The sequence below is a fragment of the Carassius gibelio genome, chromosome B10 (assembly GCF_023724105.1).
Source record: "Carassius gibelio isolate Cgi1373 ecotype wild population from Czech Republic chromosome B10, carGib1.2-hapl.c, whole genome shotgun sequence".
NCBI lineage: Eukaryota > Metazoa > Chordata > Actinopteri > Cypriniformes > Cyprinidae > Carassius > Carassius gibelio.
Genome location: NC_068405.1, coordinates 26,431,038 through 26,444,733, shown reverse-complemented (window position 1 = coordinate 26,444,733; position 13,696 = coordinate 26,431,038). Strand labels below are relative to the sequence as shown.

General features: G+C 33.4%; 1 protein-coding gene across 1 annotated transcript in view; it reads right to left on the bottom strand.

Moving 5' to 3' along the window:
* Positions 1-253: 253 nt before the first annotated feature.
* The window catches only part of cntnap3 (contactin associated protein family member 3), a 198,804-nt gene continuing 185,361 nt past the window's right edge, over positions 254-13,696 (bottom strand). The window contains exons 23-26 of the mRNA XM_052567688.1: positions 12,029-12,116; positions 4,915-5,133; positions 3,572-3,643; positions 254-975 (exon numbers count right to left, since the gene is read on the bottom strand). Coding sequence (XP_052423648.1) covers positions 779-975; positions 3,572-3,643; positions 4,915-5,133; positions 12,029-12,116 — 576 coding nt within the window. The 3' untranslated portion in view covers positions 254-778. The remainder of the gene's footprint in view (positions 976-3,571; positions 3,644-4,914; positions 5,134-12,028; positions 12,117-13,696) is intronic.

Here is a 13,696-nt window from a genome sequence, read left to right as displayed (position 1 = left end):
AAAGACAATATCTGCATGTTTGTAAGTAAAAAAATCCATCATTAAGATGTTTCTCCCAAATGTTAATTTCTGGGTGCGCTATCACTTTAAATATCTATCAATCAAAATGCACTTTTCTAATGCTGTTCTGTTCAAATATTTAATGTTTTACCTTTAAAATGGAATGTAAATAAGTAATAAATTTGTAGCGAAAACAGCTTTCATGTTATTAAGAGAGAAAAAAGACCAGAGACACAAACTGTCCACAATAGACAACTGTCATAGGATGTATTTTTTGTTCCAAGTGGCAAATCACTGAGAAAAGCACGGGCAAAGAGTAATAAATACGGAGCGTACAGCCTTTTCCACTAAATCTGAAATCTTTTGCACAAACGCATGTATTCACAACAACATCGCACTCGCCGACTCTCACAGTTATTTCGATTTAATTATACAATGATCGCTTCTTTGACTCCGTTAAACATAATACTGAGCACTGAATCGTTCAAAGGCAAAAGGAGAAGATGACATTACAAAGTTTCATTTCAAAAGAATATTTACAACCAATGAATGTCATCATACACACCTTAGAAACCGTACTATTGTGCCAAATCCCTGGACAATAACTGTTTTATGTACAAAAAGGGCAAAAACGGAGGAACGCGTCGCTCTATTACAGCAGCTCCAGTCTCTCGGACGGTTTCCCATAATGCACCGTGAATGTTAATGTCCCTAGACTCGACAAGGCATTTCAGTTCTTCGGTTTAACTGGATTAGTCCCATACGAGGTGAAAGAGCGTCATATGAAATACTCTTTTTGGTTTTCACTGATAATGCTCTGTGAGTTTGGATCCGTGTTAAAGGGCGCTTCAGGACTGTCTTCTGTTTTTTCAGCTTTGGGCTCTTGGGTCTGAAACGTTTCTTTCCGCCGGTAAAGGAATCGTACGATCACAGCCAGCGCGGCCAGACTCACGAATATCACGACGGCAATGACTCCTGAAAAACAGCACAACAACACGTGAAATATTGAGCAGATCTACGTACACATATCTTTGGAGAATGAAAAATGGACATGGTTGACTTAAAACTTAAAAAAGTTAATAATAAAAAAACCCTAATATGCATTATATTATAACTTTGATTAAAACAAAGAATTCATATTTGTAAGCATAGTTAAAATACAACATTGAATGTAAGCACTGTAAAAATGTATTTATATTATTTTTTAATTATTGTATAAATGTTAATAACACATTTAATGAAAATACATAACACAAATAATATATTCTAATGAAATCAGAAGAAATGTAATATTTATAGTCCTTGCTGATAATTTGACACGTGATGTGATGTGATGAAATTATTTCATATCCATATATATTAATTGTAACACAAATTCTAATATGTGTAATAAATATTATAAGTGAATATAAATGAAAACAAGTTAAATGAAATTAATTTAGTAAAAATGTTGTTATCAAAATGGAAGAAATTCAATTAAAAATGAGTTAAAAAAGTATATATATATATATATATATATATATATATATATATATATATATATATATACATACATACATACAAATAAATGAAGAATTTATTAATTAGGCAAAAATTTTGCAATTAATAATGTAATAATTTCAAAATAAAATATAACAATGGTATAACATAATATAATATTAATATAACATTTTAAATTTTTAATATTGCATCAGTAATATATATATATATATATATATATATATATATATATATATATATATATATATTCAACTTTTGGATAAATACTGCCAATAAATAAATAAATAAATAAATAAATAAATAAATAAAATCTTAACCAGGTTTAATTGAATGGAATAAAATGGTATAAATGGTATAAAGCATTCAGGAGTAATCACCTAAACTGGTTATTTAGTGGCTTTTAGTGCTACAGAATGTGTTAAAGTTCAGCTTCTGGATGATCAGAGGCGTTTCTGAAGGCTGAATCCAGACCTCACGCAGATAAAGCGCCACAATCAATCCTAATTTAGATGCCATTAGTGCCATTTTTTAAAAGCGGTTAAATACAGACCATCAATAAAGGCCAGAAAGTTGGCGAAAGCCCTGGCGACTGGCGCTCTGATGGTCTCGTTACGCCATCAGACGTGTTGTGAATGCTTCTTCGTCTCAGTTCTACTCACTGTCAGAGCCAGACGCCTCTAAAATGTTTCTCTCCTTTGTGACCGCTTAAGCATGGCACATTTAATTATAAAGGGTAAAAGAAATGTCTAATTGAAGCGCCAAAATAAATCTCAACTCAATTTAATGCCACATTACGGTGGCTGTGAAAAGGACAAAGTGTGTTTGGGATTGTAGCAGAAGCCCCTTAATCAGCAAATCATTTCTTTAAATGTTTAATTAGTTTTCGGGGGCTTTGTTAATTTCTTTCTATTTAGCGATAGCTTTGCAGAACTCTTTATATTCAGTCAATGTGAACGCAGCCGTTAATCAGTCATTACTGAGGGACGCTGCCCGGTTGGAGGTTTTCTGAATCGTTTTATGGAGTCTTTTACATTTTTTTAGCTCACAAAATGTAAACTGACTCCTAAAATGTTTCTCCAAACCTGTATGACTTTCTTTCTTCCTGTTGAATGCAAGAGGAAGATGTTTAGCACAGATGAACACTGCTCTTTTCCGTACAGTGATAGTAATCATGTGTGTAAACTTTGAAAAAGCATCACATACTGAAATTAATTTGTTGTGGAAACAATTTTCATTTATAACTTGCTAGTAAATTCCACAAATAATGACAGAAATTCAAGTAACACACTGAATTAGACCGAAATAGAGACTTTTAAATTTTTTTTATGTATTATTATTTATTATTATTAATTATTGAATTAAGTGTATGACCATAGAATACTTATGGAGTACAATGCAAAAAAAAATGCGGTAAAAAAAATGCTACGGTAAAATATGTTAATTGGTTCCATATAATATATGTAGTGAATATATCATTTTTACATTCATTTTTGGCATTTTTTATATAATTTTGTTTTAAAAATTAAAATGTACAGTTTTTGGAAGGGAGTGTAATAATTCAAAATAAATTTACATTCCCAGAATTATGTGTGATTCTTCAAATTGGATGAGATTAAGATTTTATGTCGTTAAATAAAATAATAATGTTTCTGCATTATTCTAGTGTTGTATTTGTTATCCTGATGCTGTTTTGTAATTTTCTTTACCATCTGTTTTTGTGGCAACTGTCATTATATTATAAAGGTATGAATCAGATTTTGACATTATATCAGTTTATTTTTATTATTACATTTTCTAAAACTTGAAATGCTAAAACAATCTTTTTTTTACTGTAAATTTCAATTTTATTTTGCACTCTTATGCTACATTTTTGGAGCCCACTGAATGATAAAAAGGGGGTAAACATCTCATCTCCAGTCAAAAAGTTTGGGAAGAACTAAATGTGTATTTGGGAGAATAGTTGCTTTAAGGGACTTCTAGAGCAAATATGAGCTGAAAGCAGCAAATAATAATGACTGAAATGAGAAAAGATGAGAAATGGAATATTTCTGTGATGCACTACAACATTTACCTCCGATCAAAGCCGAGTCGCTGTTGATAGCATTGACTATGGGTTCACCAGAACCTACTGAACCCACACGATCTACAGCAGAGAAGAGAGACGGACAGACAGATCATCAGCGGGACTGAAGCGCTTATCGCTCACAGGTCACGGCTCATTGAATACAAACGCAGAAATGATTATGCAAATGAAGGTCTTTCTCACGCAGATGAATACAGTGATCAGCCATTACCATCATTATTGCTCTAATTTAATTAGCACTGCGGAGGATTCAGTGAGCCGGCGACAAAAGTTTGCTGAAATTCAACTTTGAGGAGAAAAACTAAAAAAAACTAGAGAGAAGTTTGGAAAACAAAGTCTGAAGAAGATACAGATGTCTATAAATGTTTTTTTTTTTCAAGCAACTAGATAACTTTAACAACTTAGGAACTGTTGCTCCACTATGCAAAGAAAATATATGTCCTTATATATTAAAAATCACTAAATTACATATTTAATATTTTGGTGTTATATTAGAATCATTCTTATACCTTTTGTTCCTTCATATTTTGAATTGTTTTTAGCGTTATCATTTGTTTATTATTTAAATGTTAAGTTTTGTTGTATGCATTTGTCATTTTAATTTATTTCTGTATTTTTAAAATGTGTATAGGTAGTATTTTTTTAAGTTTTTGATCTGTTTTTAATTATTTTAATACTACAATTGATTAAAAATGTCTGATAAATGACTAAATAAATAATACAGAATAGCATATTACAATAATTTGAATAATTTAATATATATATATATATATACACAAAAAAAAAGTGATGTAATGCTGTTTTTATCTTTATTAATATATCTTTTTAATATGTAATAATTTCTAGCCATTCATGGACTATGGGTCAGAAAAACAATTTTAATTCAAAGAGAAAACAATAATATATCTCATATTTTATGGAATTACATTTGCTTCAATAAAAATGAAATAAACTTTTTTAGAAACTATCAAAAATACGCCATTACAAAAAAAAAAGAAAAACACAATGAAAATGCAAAAAATGAACACAGTTTCACAAATTTAACAGGCTCTTGAAATATGCTTCATTCTTTGTTAATGTTTTTCAAAGATTTGTTTTCACTAATCGTGGATTCTGAATGCATTGCCACAGATTTCGCTTGGTGTTCGTCTTCAACAAAAGCATGCACCATTGTATAACGACCTGGTAGTTCACAACAGATCTGTCTTTAAAGGTTTATGAGTTAATGGAAAAAATCAGTTCACCTGTGGAGAAAATGAATGGGATTTTGACTTCTGTTGCACTCTATATCCAATCCAGAGAAGAAGAGGGGAAAGTTCTGATGGCTTTACCTGTGAGAGAATGAGTGGTCTCAGCGGCGTAGGGGTTTGTCTGTATAGACGAGCCACAGCTGGATTCACTCAGTGGTCCGGTGACTATAACAGGACTGGTGTCTGGATACAACAGAGCCGCCTTCAGCGGAGAGATGGAGTTAAACTGGACCACAGACAAACAGCCGGTGAAGCCCAGAGCATTCAGACGGGCGATCTCTGGATCCACCTCACCCGAGTCTGCAAAACACGTTTGAGTTTTCAATCAGATCTCAATATCTCAATAGCAGACAGTCTATTTATACTCTAATGACTGCTACAGTAGTTGGCATCTAGCTGCAAAGTTACTGACTGTTAGTACAATGTCTTAAGTGGACTTTCAAAAAAGTGTTAAAATGAGATCTAAATATCTCCAGCAGAAATCAGATTTACCAAAATCGCAAAGTCTGCAATATTCTCCTAATGGTTTCTCCAGGATAGCAATTAAATGGAGATCTAATCGATTTCTGACGTATCCTGCCTCTTAGCTATTTCTTCTTAGAAAACCAAAAAACTCAGTCTCACGTGTTTCCTTTTGAGCTTCAGTAGAGACCTTATCTATAGCTAGGTTTCTTTCCAAAGTTGTGAATTTAACGTATGCGCATAAAACATTTGCAAATAAAGCTCTGTTTCCATTCAACGAGTCAAAGAGAAGAAAATCGTCTCTTCCTGATAATTTATTCAGAAGATGCGTTTCCATCTTCCATTATTTGCATTGACTTTTTTTGCACAAGTCGAAAACCACTTCAAGCAAACGTCAAAACTTTTTGTGAATTAAGGGATTTTTTTGCGATACTTACAAATGGGCATAAAAACAGGGTGATGGAAACATACCTACACTCTTAAACATAAAGATGCTTCATCTTTGGATCCTCAAAGAACCATTCACTCAACGGTTCTTTAAAGAACCATCTCTTTCTTACCTTTTTAGAATCTGAAGAACCTTCTTACTCCACAAAGAAAACATGAAGGTTCTTCAGGTGTTAAAGGTTCTTTATAAAAACCATTTAGACAAAAAGGTTCTTCTGTGGCATTGTGAACAGAGATGTATAGTAACGAAGTAGAACTACTTCACTACTGTACTTAAGTATTAAAAGGTGGTATCTGTACTTTACTAGAGTATTATTTTTTTCTCCTACTTCCACTTTTACTTAAATACATATTTTCACTGAGTTTAATACTTTTACTCCGATATTTTTTTATGTGCTGCATCGTTACTCGTTACCCACATTACCACTGCCAGAACTGTAGATGGCAGATTTGATGAAGCTGGCACATCATTGAGCGAATCAAGCGATTAAGAAGACTGCGCGTGCTGACTGAACTGCTGTGAAGAGAGAAATGAACACCGAGCCGAGCCAGATAATGACTCGTTCACGAGTCAAGAACCGGTTGCATCGGTTCTCGGATGACCAGTAACGTTAGTTCTTTCTGACAGTTCGATTCAATAAACCAGTTGAAGAAAACAGTTCACCGATTCTTTTGCGCTCGATGCAATGGCGTCATTGGCGTTTACTGCACCTGGGCTCATAACAATAACACAGAATCAGTTCAGAATCAATCACCAAAAGAATCAGTTCGGTTCAGACGCTCTGTGTTTCGGTTTGCTTCAAGCTAAATCACACATGCGCAGTATCATCAGCTCCTCGGTTCACGAATCGGACGCGTCTGACAGAAACGGTTCTTGACTCGTGAACGAGTCATTATCTTGCTCGGCTCGGTGTTCATCTTCAGTTCTCTCTTCACAGCAGTTCAGTCAGTGTACTGTTTGAGTCAATGAATTACTCCGGGATATTGGTTTGTTTTAACTCAGAGGGAGTGTCAGACACATTAAACAAGTTAACAGCTTAATTCATCTGTGGATTAATGCGTATTGGAGACGCGAACCGTTTAAAACGATTCAGTTCGATTTGGTGAACTGTTTCAAAAAGATCCGGTTACATCGAATGATTCTTTCGCGAACCGGATGTCAAAAACTGCTTTGTTTTTAACTGTCTTACAACAGACACGGAAGAGAAGACAATGCTGAATAAAGTAGGAATTTTTTCAATTTTTGGACCAAAATGTATTTTCGATGCTTCAAAATATTCTAAATGACCCTCTGATGTCTTACGGGTTTGAAACAACATGAGGGTAAGTTATTAATGACATCATTTTGCAAATTGGGCTAACCAACCCTAGTAACCGTTTTTTGTTTACAAGAAGTTACAGTCAAAGGAATTGTGATTGTCCTTTAGGTTAATCATTTGAAATAGTAAAAACAATATGTTCAAACTTTTGACTACTTTCTTTAATAACTACATAACACAATACTTCTACTTTTACTTTCAGTACTTGAGTAGTAAATTTTAAAATAGACTACTTGCAATAATTAAGTACAAAAAATGTTGAATACTTTAGTACTTCTACTTAAGTGTGGTGCTTAAAGAGCACTTCAACTTCTACTCAAGTCACTTTTTTGATAGAGCACTTGTACTTTTACTAAAGTATGGGTCTCTAGTACTTTATACATCTCTGATTGTGAAGCACCTTTATTTTTAAGAATATACGGTCTAAAACTACTCTTAGATAATATAATCTGCAATATTAAGAGATATATCACAAAATATCTCAATGGTTTCTCTTGGATAGCAATTAAATGGAGATCTAATCTCAGTGTTTCCTGCTTCTAAGATGTTTCTCCTGTGAAAAAGCCTCTTAAGATCACACATGCCTCTAGATCTGCAATCAAAAGTCAGAACGCAAACATTTCTCATCAAATGATATAAGCCACTTCCATATTCATTTTACAGACTGTATGTCAACTGTTCATTGATTTCTTCTGACAAAATTTAGGAGAAACATCTGTATAAAGCTTAACCGAAGAGCAGCAGTTGAGCAATGTTAATATTCCTCAGCATGCTTCTGAAACGAGAAGCAAGTCTCACTTCAAACGTTCACGGACACAAAACCATGCGCTCTAGTTTTGTACCAAACATCTCGAGCGAAAAACACACGCTGCATTCCATTCCACAGCGACGGCAGTGAACTGAACACATGGAGCCCGATGAGAGCGCTTTTATTCACACACTGAGCCACAGGAGAGAGAGAAAAAGACATGATGTAGTTGACAAATAACGTGCATGAAAATGTTTTTTCAACGTCACGATTTCTGGTCTGTTGTTTGCTATAAAGTTATGTGATCAGCTTTGCAATTAAGTAAAAAGGTATCCCTAAAGCTACTGTGGGTCTCTAAATGATCAACATGGCATAAACTTTGCTGTTAAACATGTTGCATGGCTACTTCTTCTGTCGTAAGATTGATAGTTTAGACATTTTTCTCCAGTAAAATGCCCTTTTAGTCAGCTGGTGCTTCTCGTGTCTTTTTTGCTGTCAAATCTTTACCGATTTGAATTAAGTAAACATGAGAATAAGGTCAGTAATATCTCCAGATGAACTCTTACTGGACTGAAGCAGCTCAGCTTCACTTGATTCTCCATCAATCATGTTTCAGAGTCTCTTTTGAGAAGAGTTTGTTTCCAGAAGCTTTACTTTCACTGTTCCTCAGCGGATCAGAACATCTCACATCTTCTGAGGAGCCTTGATTTCTTCAGCTCTCCATCACTGTGTTATATGCGCGGATCATTTACATCTCAACTTACTGACACACATTACTGGAGATATAGAGCCATGAGTCATATTTAAAGCATTTTATGCAATTATATGGTCTACTGTTATAAAGATCTCTTTGATTTACATTACAAGGATCAGAATTGAACCTCTTTTTGTCCATGTAAATATCAGCATCTACATCAAACTGCATATTTTTTTGCTCAGTTTGGGCCTCTGAAAAAAAAAAAACCTGAGCTGTTTTTATACTCCATATTCTCACTATATCAGATTAAATGAGCCATAAAAGTAAAATATGCACATTTTTTAAAGATGGTTCAATAAACTGTTCCATTTAAAAAATGCATGTGTCAAGCTTTGTAAGGTTACAATGAAAAGCGAATATGAATTGTGTCTCTATTGACACGCACCCGATGATCTTGATTCGGCAGATTGAGGCATCATTTCAGCTCTGAACCAGTCTAATATTAATCTTCAGGAGCTCGATGCAGGTTTCACATTTGATTTATTATTCATTACAAGTTGATTTCTGGCCTTGATCGATAGTGTTTGCTGGAAATGACACACAGCCCGCTGTCAGAGACACACTATCTGAAGAGTCACAGCCAATGCGTTTCATGTCACATGTTCACATGGACGCACATAAAACACCGACATCCTCCACCTGGACATCATTACAATGAGAATAAATCAGCCTGATTTAGCTCATGAGGATCTGTGGGTAACTAAATATGACTTTTTTTTGTGCAAAAAATCAAACTGACCCATTTGCCGTTCCCCCAGACAACAATAACAACATGTAGTCAATATTAGTCTTATCTGAAGTAAACAGGACAAAGCGTACTCTGTTCACTCAGATTCAGTGGTGGACAGTAACGGAGTAGCTTTACTTCGTAACTGTACTTAAGTACATTTTTCAAGTATCTGTACTCTACTGGAGTAGTTTTATTTTGAGCAACTTTTACTTTTACTTCACTACATTCCAAAGCATAAAATCATACTTTTAACTTCACTACATTTCATAAAACATATCGTTACTCCCTATAATATATCACATGCTCCGACGCGCAGAAGTGGTGTCTGATTCATCATGAACGAACTGAGTCTTTTCAAAATATACTTTAAATCGGATCGCGAATCACATCAAACGATTCGTTTACGAATTAGAATGATCAGATTGCAGCTGTTCTGGAGTCGACCACTCACTGATTCAAATGAACCGTTTAGTGCGAGTCTCCAGAAGTAAGAAACCGGGAGATCTTGTGAGCGTGCGTGCGTCTGATGTTGCTAAAAGTAAGTTATTAATGTCAAAATTTTGGATTAATTATTGTAACTGAAAATCATATTTAGGTCAAAACTGTCAGTTGTTTGGGAACTAAATCCGTTGTAAAGAGTGATCTATTTAAGCCCACTGAAATGCTCGAGTGCAGACGATGCAGACAAAAAAAAAAACTTAAAATAACACAGATTGAATACAATAACTCATGCACGTTCAAATTCACAGATGCCGTAATGTTAACAGTTTTATTAAACTGTCCTATGTGACGTCTGTTTTTATATTGTTTATCGACAGTAACGTTATACATATGTATATTGTTTGGATTAACTAGACGAGTAGACAGACATGAATGTTCATCGTACTGAAAATAAGTAAATATTGTTAGCTGATGCCAACTGTCTAGCTAACAAGCTTGTTGGTGCTAAGTTGATGTAATTTTTATAAATTTTGTCCAAATATTTTTATTCAGCCACCTATATATATATATATATATATATATATATATATATATATATATATATATATATATATATATATATATATATAGATTACATCTGGTTAGAAAAGAAAGGATGTGATGTTCAGAACATAACTACGGTAATTATCAGTGGGAAGAGATGCACCCCGTTTGGCCAGGGGTGTTTTTAAACCACAGACAAGATTTGAGAAGGAAAAAATCATTATGAAAATATAATTATATTTTTCTTAAAATGTTCTTCCTAACTTCAGGCCTTATTATCATGTCATATACAGACCAAAAGTTTGGACACACCTTCTCATTCAAAGAGTTTTCTTTATTTTCATGACTATGAAAATTGTAGATTCACACTGAAGGCATCAAAACTATGAATTAACACATGTGGAATTATATATTTAATTATATACATAACAAAAAAGTGTGAAACAACTGAAAATATGTCATATTGTTGGTTCTTCAAAGTAGCCACTTTTTGCTTTGATTACTGCTTTGCACACACTTGGCATTCTCTTGATGAGCTTCAAGAGGTAGTCACCTGAAATGGTCTCCAACAGTCTTGAAGGAGTTCCCTGAGAGATGCTTAGCACTTGTTGGCCCTTTTGCCTTCTGTCTGTGGTCCAGCTCACCCCTAAACCATCTGGATTGGGTTCAGGTCCGGTGACTGTGGAGGCCAGGTCATCTGGCGCAGCACCCCATCACTCTCCTTCTTAGTCAAATAGCCCTTGATGCCTTCAGTGTGACTCTACAATTTTCATCATGAAAATAAAGGAAACTCTTTGAATGAGAAGGTGTCCAAACTTTTGGTCTGTACTGTAACTTTGATGTTCTGTAAAACAACAAACTTTAAAATACTTTGTTCATACTGGTGAAAATCAGATGGTCATCTCTGTTTTCTCTCAGGTACATCACAGTGTAAGCTTCACAGTGAACATTACTCTCATCAGCGTAGTCCATATCAACAACAAAAATATATCTTGACTCCATATAGTGGTTTTTTGGAAAAATCCCAGGTATTTTGAGCAGTAGGATTATAAAAAAATGTGCTAATATAAAATTAAATTAAGTAGCCTATATAATATTGCAAACATCTATCTTGCAGTACTTTTTTACTTAAGTACATAAAAAATTGAGTACTTTTGTACTTTCACTTGAGTAAAATTGAAAAAGGAGTACTTTTACTTTTACTGGAGTAATATTTTACCCTATGTATCTGTACTTTTACTCAAGTAAATGATTTGTGTACTTCGTCCACCACTGCTCAGATTGAGGAGTTCGTCTGACTTCACAAACGAGCTCCTGATGCTTCTGCATCCTTCAGACACTTCAGCATCCGTGATGCTTAGAAAACCTCTAAAATAAATATAATAATGGCCACTTAACTGACCATCTGCATAGCACCGGGGTCAGAACTCGACTGGGATTCAGAGACAATTCCTCCTTAATGCAAAAACACTCTGGCGAGGTTCAAAATAGATTGGAAGTGTCAAATAGTGCACATGTACAGGGTTTTGCTCATTTATTATGAAAACATTCAGCTTAAGCTCAAAATGTACATTTTGCTTCAAAAATCATTTCCATATGTGCAGTCAAATAAATTGATTTCGAACAGTTTCAAGTTCAAATTCAAATATTTAAGCTGAGCATTAAAAGAAAAACTGACATTCGAGTCCTAACAATCACAGTTTTTCCGTGGAAATCCTCGGCTGAATGTTTACAGTGGTCTTACTCACCGATCACTTTTCCCAAGACAATGGATTTGATGGCGTTGAATTCAGTGTCCGATGTTAGATTGAAATATTCCTTTGCATGCTGATCGACCTACAAAAAAAATGCAGGAAGACAGTTAAGATTTTAGGAAAGAGGACAGAAAAAGCTTGGGAGCATTATGTTTGTACATAGCAAGTATTCATCTGCAAGTGTTTTAATGAAAACTTATCTTCAGATCAATTATAAAACAGGTCCCTCCGCGTGTTCACATTCAAACTGTGCTTATTGCAGAGGTTCAGACTAATGGTTTGGTCATGAACAGAGCTGAGAGCCGCTGATTGACTGTTATTGACCCGCGCGTGTCACACATCAGACCGACTGATATTTCACCTGGACACTTAATATTAAAATCTCCATGTGATCAAACACTTTATTTCAAATTCAGCAATATATGCATGGCTTGACATTTTCATTTGAATGTTTGTAACACAGAAATAATGATACAAAAGTCTAGTTTCATGTAGCATACTGCTCTACATTAATCACACTAAATTAAGACATTTATTTTGTATTCAGTATTATGTATTCTGAAATGTGAAAAAATGTCCCTTAAAGATATATATAGCAATTGAAACCTATAGATGCAAATACATCAAGTGCTATTAAATAAACAGTTAAATGTGTAGTTTGGAGGTTTTGTTTCCACTAATCTGAAGCAGGGTTATAAACTAAAACCATAAGAAATATTAAATAAAATATGTTTATTGAAATGGAATAAAATATAATAAGTTGCTAAAGCTAAATTGAACTTGACATAAAAAAATGACTCAACTATATATTATTTACAAGCTGTGAGAATTTGTTATATACATTACAAAATAAAATTACAATTAATTATATATTATATAAAATATAATTTCTAAAAATTATATACATAATTAAAAGCGAATAAAATACAGAAAAAACAACTACATTGCTAAAACGTTAACTTAAAAGAATAAATTCTAATTAAATACAAATAAATTCTCATTCTAATTCAAAATATGTAAAAAATTGTAAGGCTTTCAAAATTAAGTTTCATTTGTTAGCATCAGTTAACTATAAATAGAACAACTTTTATAGGATTTATTAAACAGTTAAAGTTCAACATTTACTAATACATTATTAAGATGAGAGGTTGTATCTCTTCACATAAGTTAATGCACTGCCAACTAACATGAAGATTAACATTTTAATTGAACATCAGTGAAGGTTAAGTTCATTGATTTAACTAATGTTAACAAATGGTACCTTATTGTAAAGTGTTACAACTAAAACTATAATATATAACTATAATAAAAACAAATAATGGTCTGAACACATTTATATTTATTCATTTAGCAGACGCTTTTATCCAAAGTGACTTACAAGAGAGGACAATTGAAGCAGTCAAAAACAACAAAACAGCAAGCATATACAAGTGCTATAACAAGCCTCAGTTAGCTTAACACAGTACAGATAACAAGGTTTTTTTTATTATATAATAAAAAGAAAACAGATAGAATTGAAAAAGAATAGAGAAAGCTACTGTTAGAGCCTTTTTTGCTTTTCTTAATTGTATAATAAATGAAAGAAAACAAACCATAGAATAGAAAACAAGCAGTTAGTAAGTGCAAGTCTAAAACGGGCCAGTTGATTTTAAAGAATAGAAT